We start from the raw sequence: 15,142 nt of genomic DNA on the forward strand, positions 1-15,142 counted from the left end.
TCAGGGAAACACTAAAATGTGTACTGCAGGAGTACAAGGCAGAGTGTATACGACGCTTAGAATAGCATTATGTATTATGGTGTGAATGGATGCTTTTGAGATGCCTGTAAGCTTTCGAGACAAATCTGGTAACAGATTGATGGCAATAAGGTCTAAAGGCAGTGGTATCTTAATGGTTAAGGTATGTGATTAGCAATCAGAAAGTTGCCAGTTCAAGCCCCACTAATGACAAGGTGCCACTGTTGGACCTCTGCGTAAGGGCCTTAACCCTCAATTGCTCAAGCTATGTTCATAATTGTAAGTTGCTTTGGATAAAATGTCAGCTAAATACTGTAAATTTAGACATTTATTAGCTGTATTATCATTATGAAATATTTAATACTACAGGTGCTGTAAAAAAACAACAAAGATTGTGGACATTGTTTTTATATAGTAGGAAATGTTTCCATTGTCCACAAATCACACACGATATGCTTTGACATTACATACCTTCAAGAACAAATAAAATCAGTGACACTTTCATGTCCTGTGGAACTTCTCACTAAACCGTTCATATACCAAGCTGGACCTATAGGCAGTTGATAATCAGTTGGTTATGTCATGCAGAGATAACGAATGTCACTAGATGATTATTTGGACTGGATGTTTTAAAATAACTCAAGAAAGTGTAACTTGTCTAGATTGTATAAGCTTTTCTCCCACTCCTCCCACACAGGGCACATTTTACTTCATTGTTGCTTTAACACGTCTCCATCTGTGTGGGAAGTGGAGGCTATGGTCCCATCTCAGATGAGCAGCGCTTACATACTCCGAATTGAAAACTGTCATGAATTTGTACATTGACATTGGCCAACACAGAACTGTGAATCAAATCTAACGAAGCTGTATATGGTAAAACAAGTAAAGCACTAAATGTGACTAAGTTTGGTTCAAGGTGACCATCTCATTTTTTGCCATGTATCCTGCATTGTTTTCACAGGGACCTTGTATATTCCATTTCTATCTGATTTTCTTATTTCATTCTGTGAGGCATCTTTTGCCTGCTGGATTAGTGCAGTTAAAAAAAATTAAATTAAATTTAAAAAAAACAACAACAAAAAACACTCATTGGAGAGGCTGGCTTTAAGAGCGCAGTGTCACTCAGCACCAGCAGGGGGCGTCAATGGAGACCAGTTCCAGCAGCTGAGCCTCCAGTTTTTCAGCATCTTCAGTGAAACGCTGGGTGAATGACTGGATCAGTCCTGCAGCAGTAGCCTCATACTCCTCCAGTTCGACCGTCTCTCCTGAAATGCAGAGTGCACAGTTAGCAGTGCAATTGAGAACAATTGCGCTTTAGAACAGCCGCAAGGGAGTCTGAAAGTAATAGGGCATATTAGCACACAAAGAAAACACTGAGAATAACAGTCACAGTAGATTCCTGCTCAGAAAGAATGTGATTTTTGGTACATGGAGAAACTTTAAATAAAGCCAGCTAACCTTTAAGCAGAGTGTTGGCCTGGACGAACATCTTACGGGCTTCCTTGCGGAGTAGGACAGTCTCCCTTAGCCGTAGGAAATCGTGAGAACCGTCAGACGTGACTGCAGAGTAAGTCTCATAGAGAGCCCTACCGCCCTCCACATCAGCTGTGGACTTGTGCACCTGGACAGATAGTTACAGGAGCTGACTGGACAATGAGCAAACACATCGGCATTCACGACCTGTAGTCCCAGTTTGTGTCCCTGAATACAAGATTCAGCTCAGTAGGGACACCAGACAGTTATCCAAGAGCTCTGTAGTTTATTTTCTCTACCAAAATAGCTATACTTTACAATGCAGGTACTTAAAGACAGCCACGGATCAACATTGGATGAATGAATTGTATAGCTGTACCTGCAGTTTGCAGAGGAACTTCTGCATGGCACGTTTGCCCACTGTGTGAATATTGCTGCGGTCCAGTGTGATGAGGGCATCAGGGCGACCGTCTGCCCCCGAGGACTCGCAAAGGGTGACTAGCCCCTCTCCTGCTTCCAGCAGCACACGCAGAATCACAAAGCGAGCCTGCATATGAGCCTGCCACACACAAACCATGACACCACATTGAGCCCAGGAGCTGAGGGATGGAAGGGCTCTAGATGATAAAGCAAAGCCAAGAAGCGGAAATCGGGGCATGCTAGGGAATGTTACAGTTTGAACGTCACAGTATGATGTGTCAGTTTCACGACATCATGGCATTAACTGAATTTAAAGCACAAGCTGATGGTGAAAATTAAAGGAACAATTAATTATAAATGTTTTACAAAAGTCTTTGTACATGTCTAACAATCAAAACAAAAAGGAAAAATATCAAATAAATTGTATTAAAATTATGCCAGGTTACAACTTGAAAAGGTCCAAGTAAAAACACAACAAATAGTCTAATGCTGTGAATTGACTCGGCTATTGTTTAATGTAGTCAAATATGAAACCATTGGTTTGAATTTAAAATAAAGCCAGTAAAATAGAAAAATTCCAGTATTCAATTTAGTGCTTTTCTGAGAGAGGCTGTTTGAAAACCACTACCTTAAACAACAAGTTGTGAGAATTCCGGAGGGTTGTGTAAGAAGTACATAATCCTGTACTTAAGAAACACGATAAATTCACTTAGACTGCATTTCACATTGTTGGCAGAAACACAACATATTTGCTCAGCCAAAGGATTTTCCATGTAGTCTGCGTACTCTGCATGCAAGAATGGAGATTGTTACAATATAACTGGGAAAATCCAGAATGAGGGGGTAGCATACTTTTTAGAAGTTGCTAGACATAAAGGGATGAGAACCAGTGGTGTATGGGGGGAGACAAAACCACGAGTTTACAAAAATGGATGGAAACCCATTTTAATCTGCAATTAAAATGCTGAGGTAACCATTCAATCACACAAGGTGACCAACATCGAAACCATGACACCCTAACAACCCTGAGCATACATGGGCTAAGAATCATCCAGGTGAAGACAGACACAAGGATGTAAGGATTTGACAGACCTGTCTCCAGCTCTTGCTTTCTGGCGTGTAAAACTCCAAGCCCAGCAGACCGGCACGGACCATGTTCAGCCAGTTGACATATACAACCTCCTCTGCTTCCTCACCTTCATGGCCAAATATACTGTCCCCAAGCACACAGGCATATTTAGCTACTGTACCATATACTCCACGTAGATTTTGGAGTGCAAGAATAAATATATGTGAATGAGAGAGAGTAAGTTGGCTTACCTGAGGACTTGCTTGTTAAGACAGAGGTAGAGTCCCACACACTCTGCCCTGCACTCCTCATAGGAGGAAGCAATGGTGGAGAATTTGCTGTCCCATGTCTCACTTCCTTTGTACCAGCTAGATATCTGACGTACACAGTAAGAACAATGGCTGATAGAGGCATGCCATTGTGTTCACCTCAGAATTACTGCTGTTACACACGTCTACTGCCCACAAGATAGGACAAAGTGGCATAGCAAACTTACCAGTTCTCCTGTCTCGGGATTACGGACCTCAGCCTTATCAAAGTTGAGTTTTCCCTTTTCGTCCTATGTAGCACACACAAACACAGCATGATGTGATTTGACTAATCCCATACTCTTAACCCATGCTCCTTACGTAGTACATACACATTTGGCAGATCATAAAACAGTCCATTAAATATCAATTACAAACGACAGACTAGAGCAGACTCTCACCTGGATGAAGAGCTTCCCACTACCGTGGCCCAGAAGCTCATGAAGCCCCACTTGCACCTCAAAAGAAGGGCCCTTCCATTTGATGTACAGATCCTGCATGTGTGACAAAACAAGTAACTGGTAATGCAGGGTCATTTCTGAGTAGCATCACTTCACAATGCCCTGAACTATTAACACCCCAGAAATCTTCCAAAGCATTCCGATGTGCAGTACAGGCACTTTTAAAATGGAGCATATAAGAACTACAAGCATTTATGTACCCAGGGTTGGCATCCTTGTGTCAATGAGAGAGTAATTTCCTACCTTGTCTTTTTCTTCAAGAAAAGTGAGCTTCTCTTTCTGTGTGGCGTATGCAACAGCCAACACATTCCCCAATGACACGTTCTTAAAGCCTTCAGTTTGTCTGATGTCATCATCTAGAAAAAGAGAGAGTTCAGCATTACAAATTTCCTTTTTGGGTAAAACCATCAGGCCTTGAAAACTGAATTTAAAAGCAGCAGGGAGTTGTAAAACTCACAGTTTGGAATATTAATTCCTGCTGGAATGCCGCTGCCAGCAAAGGTGAGCACATCCAGGGAGGTGAAGTCAGGTTTGAGGAAGTGGTCCTTCTCGAAGGCAGGAGGCCACGGCAGCTCTGGTAGCAAAACCTCAGCTGAGCTTACCAGCTCAGCAAAGCGTGCACTCATCGCCTTATTCACCACAGCAACAAACCCTGGTGCGTATAACAGCAGCGATGTGAAGGCTTAACAAGCCATCTTCTTAAATAATGTTGGTTGCCAGGAGCTAAATGGGAATTTGATCCTACCTTCAAACTCCCCTCTTGAGCCAAACGGATCTCTGTAGCTCTCAATAAAGCCAATGTAACTATTGAGCAGAGAAATGAGAGGGTAGAACAAAAAGTTGGAAGAAAATTCTGGGGTAGGTTCTATGAGAAAAGAATGGAAAAACCTCTGTACAAATCTCTGATTTGAATAAAAGCGGGTTTTAATACCACTTATTACAGGTTTTGGAATGGTAAGTGTTCCACTGTTAATGCATCAGCATACAAAGACATTTTAGACAATTATTGGCTTCCCACGTTGTGGCAACTGTTTTGGTAAGGCCCTTTCTTGTTCCAGCATGAAGGTGCACCTAGGTTCCAGTCCATAAAGACATGGTTTGAAGAGAATGCTGTGAAACAAACAAATGCAGTGGACTTCACAGTGTCCTGAACTCCACCCCAATTAACCCATTAGGGATTAATTGGAACATTGATTGCAAGCCAGGCTTTCTTGTCCAACATCAGTGCCTGACATCTCAGATACTGTTTTGACTAAATGAGCACAAAATCCCAGACATGCTTCAAAACCTTCCCAGAATAGCGTTGGCCGTTAGTGTCACAAAGACTGAGCCAAATCCATATTAAATGCGTTATGTATTATTCACCTCTCCACAATAGGTCCTTTGTCTTTTATCCAAAACCGAGAGCCTTCTTTATGAGCATCCACAGAACCATAGGTAAAACTACGGATATATTCCTCCAGCATGCCCTTCTGGTTATCACTGGCAGCATAAGCCTACAGAAGATAAAGAAAGGAGAAATGTCTGTCGTACCGAATTAAAAAAAAAAAAAAAAAAAAAAAAAAAATTGATCTGCAAGAGCTCGCAATTCCAGTGAAAATATTTAGTGTGCATCATGCATATGCACCTTAGCTTTCTCCAAGTTCTGGCTCACTTTCTCCATAAGAAATGCATAATCTCCTCTCTGAACAGAGAATACGGCCTCGTCAAAGTCATACGTGCCACAGCGAGTCTCTCCCTCGCCTTCCACACCACAGTCTGTAAGAGACAGCAAAGGCGGCCTGAGAGGAAAGTGACTTCAGGGCCGCAAAGGCGGCTTATTGTGTTGAGATGAACGTGAGTTAAGCCCATTTTAAAAATGTAATCAGCTCTCCTTTCCTCACCTTTCTTCACTGCAGAGGCAAGGCGCACCTCATAGCAGTGCTTCCCTGCTGACTCCTTCTTAAACAGACGGGTGTTGTAGGCACTCAGTTTCTGAGAAGATATAACATTACAAACATGAGGAGGACACTTGCTATATGAGGACTCAATGTAACCCAATCTCCATTTCTTACTGAGATGGACTTAAATAACTTTCAATAATACAATCAGTGGAATACTACCATAGGAAAGGGATAGACATGTCACAACTACCATTTTAATGAAGATTACTGCATATAGCAGGAAAATATATAATTTATTTTTTACCTTGGAGTCTAGAAATTTCTGGGCCAACTCTGCATCTTCTAAACAGCAGTTTCCTGAGAAATATGTAGTGACTCCCTTAATAACAAGGGAGAAAGGGGAAAACCATTAAAAACTCATGCTAAGGGCCAGGAGGTTGAAATGATCCATGTCTGTTTCAAACTGAGCAGTGCAGTCTTACCTTGTCCCCAAGACCAAGCTGTTTTTGCTTGTCTTCCAGGGAGTAGAGCAGGTGAGAGCAGTTGTTCCACAGTGCCTCCATCTCACCTGGGCTCTCCTTATAGGCCTGACTATTCCACACCAGGGCCTTGAACTTCTCCTGCACATATGGCCAAGTTCAGTTAGTTATGACATTCTTCAGTACTCAGACAGAATCAATGCAAACACTGAAATAAGATTAATCTTTTTTATATTCATCTGTCAGCATCATTGCCTTTAAAGAGTAATCCTGCACACTCATTATGTGACAGCATTACTAGAAAACAAAATAATTATTTATATTTGTATTTTATATCACTTTTTTGGTATCTAGTCAGTATGTGTCCCCCAGGGGACCACCCCCATTGTCTCATGAACTATATATTACCAACAACAAAGATGTATTGTTCCCCCTAAAGAGGGGGGTGAGGGGTGGGCAAAAAACAGCATGTTTTGTATAATTTACCTTTGGTAAATTGGGGATGAACTTTGTATCACCAAATGACTTGTAGTTTCCCATGTTTGCGTATAGCCCAGCTGCATATACAAGAAATGCCTGAAAAAGAAGGCAGCTGGTGTAGTAATGTTTACACTCTCTGAGTATTAACTATGAGATTACTGAAGTGAGATTCTCACCTGGTATTCCTCTGAGCTCAGCCCTGCTGCATCTGCCACAGCCTCCAACTGTGCAGGGGCCTGCTTCCGGAACAGTCTCTGCAGGAGCACATAGACATAGGGAGACTCAGGAGAGGTCTGCAGCAGCACCACCAGACCACCGTACCAAGCGGCCCTTGAGAGGTAATGTGCATACAACTTCTCCTTGGGAGAAAGCAGTTTGAAGGCTTCTCCACAATCCAGGGCTGCGATCCCAATGTCATTTGGCAGGTAGTACTGAGAATCCACCATGCTGATTTATGAGCGATGTTTTTCTTCCACTGGACGTTAAAGGAGCATCTGCAAGAGAAATCTGTAGGAGATACAGTGGTGTAATTAAAATGCATAAGAAAAATACACAAATAATGTGGTCTCGAGTTACTGAACAGACGAAACGCCATGGTCATATTTTTAAAACTTTCTAAGGTTAAAACAAAATTAATAAAGCCTTTGTTTTCAACCGTGTATTATTTGTGCTTCCATGCAATGTGAAGACGAAAGACAAACTCATCTCATCTAAACACGCGGGCGAACTTTTACTACCTACAATACTGTTAGCTAATAACGTTACTCAAAATGGTCTACTATTAAACCGAGAATTAATGTAACTACGGCTGCACAAGGAGCTCACATTTCCATCAATGTGCAAGGGAGGACAAGCAAACGTCTATTGTCATTTAATAATTTAGCTAACGCTAGCAAGCTAGCTACATGCTTACGGCTTTAATTAAAGCTAACATAGCTAACTAAGGTTTGCTAACTTGCTTGCTAGCTAGCTTGTTTTTTTGGGGGGGGGGGGGGGGGGGTCAAATTCGCTAGCTAATTAGCTGCAGTCAAACGCGCAAAACACTACTCAAACTTCAGTCTTACTGAAGCATATCTAATTAAACAAAACCCCTCATACTTATATTTGCTGAGCCATTTAAAATTACTTTGCAGGTTACCTGATTTCTGAATCCAACCCTGTCAAAATGCAAGCTCACTGTCTATAACTTCCGCTATCCATTCAATGAATGGCCCGCCTCATAGCCAATCATGTAGGAGAACAGAAAACTGATCGGCCCAATAACCAATCAACGAGTTAAGGCAAATAGCGTTTTTTATGCTTCGCTTAACAATAAAAAATACTTTTCACTTTTAAGCCTAGTAAATCAAAATATAGTGTGGATGTTGATGATATAATCTAGAATTGTTTTTGCGTATATTCTGAGTAATCCGAGTCTGATTTAATTTTGTTTTGAAAGACCAAGACCAAGAGCGAGAGAGAATATGTGATCAGAGGCCTGCTTTTCTTGCCAAAATGTATCCAGAAACTGTGTAATTAATGATGCAGTTTGTGGTGGTTCAGATCATCCGAGCATCAGTCTTGTGCTTAAAATTGGAACCGAAAATATCTGTACCATGTTTTCTCTGCAGTTAGAGAAGGGTTCATTAGCCTTCTGTTGCTTCTATGTGTCAGACTGTGCCTGACTAAATTTTCACTTTGAGACTTTAAAAACCTGTATTGTAGTTCATGCAATGGCTAACTAATGGGGAAAAAAAATATGTTTTGGGCATGCCGCTCCATATGTGGTAAAATACAGCAGTTGTGATGTCTGATATCAAGGTCTTATAGTCTCATTCTTTATTTCCTTTTTAATTAGAATTCTGGCATGTGACTGCCTGTAGTATTGCAAACTTGATCTTTAACATTCTACTTAGCAAACAAGGTTCTTTTTCATGTTTGGGATATGCACCCCTGATTAGTGCCTGAATATCAAGATTATTTACCATGATTGCTCCTTGGTTGTCGGGTGTAAATAAGAAAACCACTATACAGAAACTATTTTCAGTTTCATGATATTGCTATAAAACATAACATTTTGGTGGTTTTGGCTGACAACAACCACACGAACTGGATTCCGCACACAGTGGACTATTTGTTAAGAAGCTATGCCATTTGGGCAATATAAAGGGGAAAGGCAGTCTATTGTCTCTTACTTTATTCCTTCAAATTGTTGACAGTGATCTTGTGGGATGAAGGTTTCTTGATTATCCCTGGAGCAGGCAGCAAAATCAAACACAGAAAACCACTGTCAATAAATCACCTGTAATATCATTTTAGAACTCACACCTGTTAGTTCCTGTAGCTGATCATTTTTGGTTCATTGTCACCCACAGAGATTTAGATCTTCCTTAATGCTTTTATTAAACAGAGGGTAAGACCACTAGCTAAGAGAGGAAAGTGACAAAGCCTGCATGAACATTTAATCAAAAGTGAGGCTCAGATCACGCCAAGGGTGTTAAACGGTGATGTGAAAAATAACGTTATTAGTGTTTGGCTTTCTCCTCTATATTTGTCCCACTCCAAAGCGTCTCACTAGACAAGGTTGTATAAGTTTTTTTGGATTGCTATTTAAAGTATAGACCCTGCTCAATGCTCAAGTGTCCATTCAAATGGGAAAGTAAATATATTCTTTATAATTTGAATAAGAATTCAAATTTTAAATAGTAATCTGTCAAGATACATTATGACCATGACATACTTGAACACCTGCCCTGCATGTCTGTCTTTATGCCAACCATTTTCAGTTACCAGTACTTCTTTTTGCTGTGTTTACAAATGCATTAGAACAGAATAATACACATCAAACTGTGTGGTGCATTAGTGTTTCTGTCACTAAATGACAGAATTATGGTCCCATAATAATAGAAAACAAGAGGATTTTGACATTATACACATTTTTCTGGTACCTATGAAAAACCTAAGAACTAAAATATTTATTTATGCCTACCAAGTTTAAATGTAGCCGTGTGTGCACATGCATGTAATTCAATAAACCATTTCCAAAAAGCTAAAATGTTTTTATCAGCACTCAAATGAGGCTAACTGCCATATGGAGGTTTGATGGTGGGATCTGTGAGCCCACAAAAGAAATGGGTGTGAACACAAACATGCCTCCTGTTTAAATGCATGTCATTGGCTGAAGGTCTGTATATTTCTAGCCTTCAAACAGACTATATGCCAGCAACCGTGATGACTGGCAGTTGTCTGTGAGTCCTGATTGACTTGAAAGTCATAATGATAACAGTGCAACTAGAAATGGTTTTAAGGGATTCTTTTGACCAAGAGCTTCAAGTCAAACAGAGATGCAAACAGAAAGTCAGCAAGCAGAAGAAGGGGAGGTAAGATTCCTGGCTTGTGTTCTTGAGTCAAGATACTGAAAGGAGGAATGCATATCAAACCATGTGCTTTCTCTGTGTGCTTAATGCCTTTTTGTGAGGTTTTAAATTATTCACAAGTTTGGAATGCTTAAATGCTGACATTTCTTTTTGAAGAAGGTAATTTTATATGTTGACAAATTTACTTTTTGTGGCATTTTGTTGAAAGTTGAACTTTTGACCCCAATATTAGATGTTTTCTCACAGTTCAAAATTTATAACTATTAAGCAAGTTCTACCACTACTATACTTTCATTATTCATGTATATAACACTCTTTTAACAATGACATTGCATTTTAGTTACTGTTAAATATTGGGGGAAAAAGTCCTTCTGCTGTATCAGGGACTGCAGACGGCCCAGTGAGGGAGTGATAAGATGAAGTGACGCAGTCACGATGCCTCCAGTTCGTTGAACAAGCAGTGCTATATCTATTACAGGACAAATGACGATGTCTTTTTTTTTTTAAAAAAACATTCACAAACTTTTCTGACTCAGCTATGCATGCGCCAAAGGTTCATGAAAATTCTGTTCTACAATGAAAGAATAACTGTTTTTAAAACTTTAACATTCTCATGAAAAAATAACGAACAAAAAAGGTGATTACAACCTCAAATAGATAGCAAAATTACATTTGAAAGAAAACATATTCTGCTGTATACTGCAAGCCTGAAGACCAGACTAGAACAAGCTCTTCCTGTGGTCCTCTTCATTTGCACCCAGACATTTAGAAGAGGGCAGTTTCTATGATTGCTTATCTGCTGATGTCTTTTAGAATCTGGACTTACTATACGAATGAATTAAAATGAAAAGGATGGAGAAGGTCTAATTTCCATAATTTTGTATACTGTGTGTGGTTATAAAGAATGTGACCTGGGCCTTGATAGACTATTTACAATTGAATTATGAAAAGCACATTGACTGCACTCAGCTCAAGGTCATTCCTCCTATTTATGTATAAAGTATACATTTATTATACCTCCAGCACCATATATCCTTTTATATACTTATGGCTTTATCACTTATATTTATAAAGCCATAATTTATATTTATTTAGCTGCTTAATGTAATGTTGCCCAAGTGCCACAGGGCGTGGAGCAGGACACACAGACCCTCTCGACGTGTGAAACATTTAATGACATAACAAAAGACTACGGTGGCACTCACACAACATTAACAATAAACATAGACACACTTAACACTAACGATTAAGACTTTAATATCAACACAGGTTAGACAAACATGGGTCTTAACATTACACTTCAGACGCTAAACAAACAATAACCAATGGTGAGGCATGCTCTGATGGAGGATTAAATAGATAGACACACTAACACTTAACCCCGTACAGGTGCGTGCCTTCATGGGGGTGTGGCTAGAAACATGAGTGAGTTTTTATATATATATATATATATATATATATATATATATATATATATATATATATATATATATATATATATATATATATATATATATAGGGGAGTACATGCACATACTTTAAAAGATGCTTCATCTCAGCTGTCCTGAAGTTTTGAGACATCTGTTTGTTTGTAGAATGTGTGCGGAATGGAGGAAGGTGCGCTCTCGTATGGCCGCACGGCGCAGGCGGGAGAAGGAAAGCCAGCTGTTCAGAGAGTTAGCCACCCTGCTCTCTGTGCCCCCTCCAATGGAAGTTCAGCTAGATAAAGCCTTTGTCATCAGACTTACAATTGCCCACCTGTGCCTCAGAGCTGTCCTGGACTCCCCTGGCTCTGGTACAGTGCCAGATATGAGGCAAGCTCTGTCCTCCACTCAGGGTGAGTGTGTGTGTAAAAGATGCTGCTTGCGCAAATAACAGCATCATGAAGGAAAGCTAAAAGGTTATAATGGCACCTGTTTTTGTAGGGAAGCTAGCTGAATTGAATGAAAAGTGGTATCTCGACTATGCACTTGGAGGGTTCCTGCTCATAGTGGCTTTGAATGGAAAGATCATCTTCACCACAAAGAATGTAATTTCTCACACAGGAATCAACCAGGTAAGAAAACCCATTATAAGTTTGTACATTATGATTTTATACACTTCAGAGGAAGAGAACAACAACACATATCTCTTTACATTGGGTTGACATGCTCATTTTAGCATTGATTTAATGTGTGCTTATTTCTTTATGTCAGATGGATTTGATTGGCCAAAGCTTGTTCGATTTCATGCATCCCTGCGATCAAAATGAAATCAAAGCCATTCTTATGAGGCTGATAGGTAAACAAACTATTAATCTTTTTCCCATCGACACAATCACAAATGGCAATGCAAACTGGATTTTAGGTTGCTAATCCCACATTATCTGATTTAGTTTTCCATAATACATTATCTTTAGGGAGTCAAAGTGAGCAGACGTGTGATGTTTTTATCCGAATAAAAACTACAGGCAACCACAGACTGATGCCGTGGAAGGTAACTTGCTTTTCATGCCTATTAAATACAAAGTAGGACTATTTTTCTGTCTGAGCAAAGACTGGAAGAAAAAACAAACCCCTCTACCTTCTGTATTTCTTTTCACATCTGAGCCACCTTCCTGTTCACAGGTGATCCACTGCACTGGAGTCAAGAAGTCATCCTCTATTCCAGGGTTCAACTGCCTAATTCTATTGTGCAGGTCACTGCCTGTGCAGGAAGTTATTGAGATGGAAGCTAACCTTAATTCCAGAACGTTCTTGAGCGTCCATGGGCCAGACATGAAATTTACCTACTGCCATTCTGGGTAGAGTACATCTCTTGTACTCAATAATATACAGCTGCACAGCTGAGTAATTTTATTGCCTTACACGTGCACTGGGTGGAGCTCCACTGCTTTTACGCTGCTCTCTCTGGTTCCTCTGATTCAGGGTATTGGAAATGACTGGCTTTAGGAACACCGAGCTATATGGTCAGTCGGTGTATCAGTACTATCATCCATCTGATTGCCAGCTTGTGCTCAAGGCACACCTCATCTGTGAGTGAGGAGTCACCTACCTCGGTGCTATGTGGCCTGTACTTTAACCATATTCTGTATTTCGATCAGATTTGTTTAACACACCTGTAATCATAAACTGGATTTTCATACAATTTGCATTTCTGTCTGAGACAGTGCTCTCAAAAGGTCAGGTGTATACTGGAAGATATCGACTGCTGCAGAAAGGCGGTGGCTATGTTTGGGCAGAGACAGATGCAGCAGTGGTCTACAACATCCGAACCGGGAAGCCAGAGAGTGTTATATGTATCAACTACATTCTGAGGTTAGTGTGCATTCTGACATGGGCACAAACTCAAAACTATATTTCATCAAGTATAGAATGAATTTAATTTTGTAGGTTATCATGGCCAATATTTTTCTAGAATGCCATCTGTCTTGCCTGTGTTTCACTTCAGTGCAGTGGAGCTGCCAGATGTGGTGTTTTCTCTAGAGCAGACAGACCATTTGTTGAAACCATGTGACTCCGTCAAGCCTATGGGCCAGTCAATCCCTGCACCATTCATTAGAGCCTTACAGAACAGGTCCTCCCAGGCTACATATACAACCACTGAAAAGCACACAAATATTGTGTCTCCTCACTGTGAAAAAGGTATATACTCAAACATGATCCAATCTCATCCCTCAGCTCCATGATTAGAAAAGGCTCACCATTGATGTCTGCTGTTTTCTCCACAAGGAGCAGCTAATGGCTGTATAGAGATTATGCTAAAGACAGCTGTGTGTGACTGTCAACTGTGTGAGTATATCTATAATGTCAGTATAATATGTTTTCCAACTCACTACTTACAACACTCAGTATACAAGTATCAGTATTATATTGTAGTAGTTCTGAAAAAAAAAATTGGACATATCAGCATTTATCAGATTTAAACTATTCACCAAAAATATGCCTGCATACCCTTGGATCATCTGCTTTTCTTGCTGATGGCTATACCTCCTAAAGGATTCATGCACTGCCAGTGCTAAGAAGATATGTGAAAATGGCTGTTTCTCTTCAGGATATTTGTGAGCTGGATTTGGATAGCCTGGCACCATACAGTCCCATGGACGAGGAAGACTTCCTGCTAACACCCCGTTTAGATAGAGCAGTAGTCCATTCAGAATTGAAGAGCCACTTGAAACTAGACTCAGGGCTGCACAGTCCTGTGGAGAAAGTCTTTCTGCCCACAACAGGCATTTCGTCTACCTTGCAACACACTGACAGTTATTTTTCTCCAACAAACTGGTACGTCTTCTAGAAACTGCCTTGGTACAATTAATTCTTTATGTTTGGTCCTCTACTTTTTATTCACACCTTCACTGCATTTTCTTTTGATTCAGGGTTAGCAAGAGCCCTGAACTCATTCCAGCAAGCCAGTTGCATGAATTCATGAACAAAATCAACAGAAAACAACAGGTTGGTTTTGTACCTTCATCTGATAGAATGATCGTTAGGTAGACATTTCAGCTAATTGCATGTTTTTGGTACCAGGTACAGCCCAATTGTGGAATCGCCTCCATTCAAAATAAGCCAAATCAGCAAAGGACAGACACAGTGAAGGTCTTAGAACATCTTACCAAAAATCTCTGCAAAACCTCTGGTAGGAGATGACTCTTAGAAATCAGTATGGATATCTACGTGTTTTGATTCAGTTATCTAAATTTCTTATTGTATGTTTTCAAATCAGATGAAAGAATCATTTGCAGTTGTTGCCAGAATCCTCCAAGGTCAGTGTGCTGGGGCCCTAAATACTCCAGACTCTCCTGGTGTCCTCCAGGACCTCTCTTCCAACATACCAAAGCCACGGAGGAAAAAATGTGCTCAGCATCAGTGGGCTTACCTGTGCTGAGCAGGTGGGAGTGTGAAGTGAATGCCCCATTAGGACCCACTTCTTACCTGCTTCAGGGGACTGAGCTCACCACTGTCCTTGACCAGGTTGCCTCAAGGGTGTCCTGGTACTAATGAGAGCAATGCAAAAGCCTGTTTCAAGGTGTCTGCTTTCTTAAGACAGGTATCATTTTGCATTATAGCAACTATTGCTCATTTATGACTTCATTAACTTACTATGACTCACCACATAATTTATTAGAAACATCTATCTTGTACCTCTGCTGACATTTTATTAGAAATACTTACCCTGCACCTGACACTTTATTAGGTACAGATCTCTTATAGGTGTTT

The 15,142-nt window shown here is 40.3% G+C and overlaps 2 protein-coding genes across 3 annotated transcripts; one reads left to right on the forward strand and one right to left on the reverse strand.

The window, feature by feature from the left end:
- Nucleotides 1-328: 328 nt before the first annotated feature.
- dpp3 (dipeptidyl-peptidase 3) lies at nucleotides 329-7,800 on the reverse strand. 2 transcript variants are annotated; one of them, XM_027023853.3, is made up of 18 exons: nucleotides 7,730-7,800; nucleotides 6,768-7,098; nucleotides 6,598-6,687; nucleotides 6,115-6,252; nucleotides 5,937-6,011; nucleotides 5,633-5,723; nucleotides 5,377-5,507; nucleotides 5,115-5,245; nucleotides 4,495-4,553; nucleotides 4,207-4,401; nucleotides 3,993-4,105; nucleotides 3,690-3,782; nucleotides 3,477-3,539; nucleotides 3,232-3,356; nucleotides 3,004-3,124; nucleotides 1,871-2,050; nucleotides 1,477-1,639; nucleotides 329-1,283 (listed from the first exon to the last, which is right to left on the reverse strand). In XM_027023853.3, exons 2-18 carry the CDS (start codon nucleotides 7,035-7,037, stop codon nucleotides 1,141-1,143), a joined length of 2,181 nt encoding a protein of 726 aa, XP_026879654.1. In that variant the 5' UTR covers nucleotides 7,038-7,098; nucleotides 7,730-7,800; the 3' UTR covers nucleotides 329-1,140. The 2 variants fall into 2 exon arrangements, with proteins under 2 accessions (XP_026879654.1, XP_026879655.1); XM_027023854.3 differs by lacking the exon at nucleotides 7,730-7,800 and adding an exon at nucleotides 7,417-7,515.
- A 1,982-nt stretch (nucleotides 7,801-9,782) lies between these two features.
- Nucleotides 9,783-15,101, forward strand: hif1al2 (hypoxia inducible factor 1 subunit alpha, like 2). Its single transcript, XM_081719027.1, has 14 exons — nucleotides 9,783-9,950; nucleotides 11,543-11,784; nucleotides 11,873-12,003; nucleotides 12,143-12,227; nucleotides 12,346-12,422; nucleotides 12,554-12,729; nucleotides 12,854-12,960; nucleotides 13,096-13,243; nucleotides 13,377-13,570; nucleotides 13,658-13,734; nucleotides 13,980-14,206; nucleotides 14,302-14,377; nucleotides 14,453-14,561; nucleotides 14,649-15,101. Exons 1-14 carry the CDS (start codon nucleotides 9,847-9,849, stop codon nucleotides 14,921-14,923), a joined length of 2,028 nt encoding a protein of 675 aa, XP_081575153.1. The 5' UTR covers nucleotides 9,783-9,846; the 3' UTR covers nucleotides 14,924-15,101.
- Nucleotides 15,102-15,142: the final 41 nt, after the last annotated feature.

This window comes from Electrophorus electricus, chromosome 8 (genome assembly GCF_041902795.1).
Source record: "Electrophorus electricus isolate QZ-2024a chromosome 8, ASM4190279v1, whole genome shotgun sequence".
NCBI classification, from domain to species: domain Eukaryota; kingdom Metazoa; phylum Chordata; class Actinopteri; order Gymnotiformes; family Gymnotidae; genus Electrophorus; species Electrophorus electricus.

Bases quoted from the DNA above. Each gene is read 5' to 3' on its own strand.
- dpp3 (XM_027023853.3), bottom strand. From the start codon at position 7,037: ATGGTGGATTCTCAGTACTACCTGCCAAATGACATTGGGATCGCAGCC. The intron at 4,554-5,114 runs GTGAATAATACA...TCTGCTCAATAG, and splicing joins AAAGGACCTATTGTGGAGAG to TTACATTGGCTTTATTGAGA. The intron at 3,125-3,231 runs GTAAGCCAACTT...GCTTGGGGACAG, and splicing joins CTTAACAAGCAAGTCCTCAG to TATATTTGGCCATGAAGGTG.
- hif1al2 (XM_081719027.1), top strand. From the start codon at position 9,847: ATGATAACAGTGCAACTAGAAATGGTTTTAAGGGATTCTTTTGACCAA. The intron at 12,228-12,345 runs GTAAACAAACTA...CATTATCTTTAG, and splicing joins CATTCTTATGAGGCTGATAG to GGAGTCAAAGTGAGCAGACG. The intron at 12,730-12,853 runs GTAGAGTACATC...CCTCTGATTCAG, and splicing joins TTTACCTACTGCCATTCTGG to GGTATTGGAAATGACTGGCT.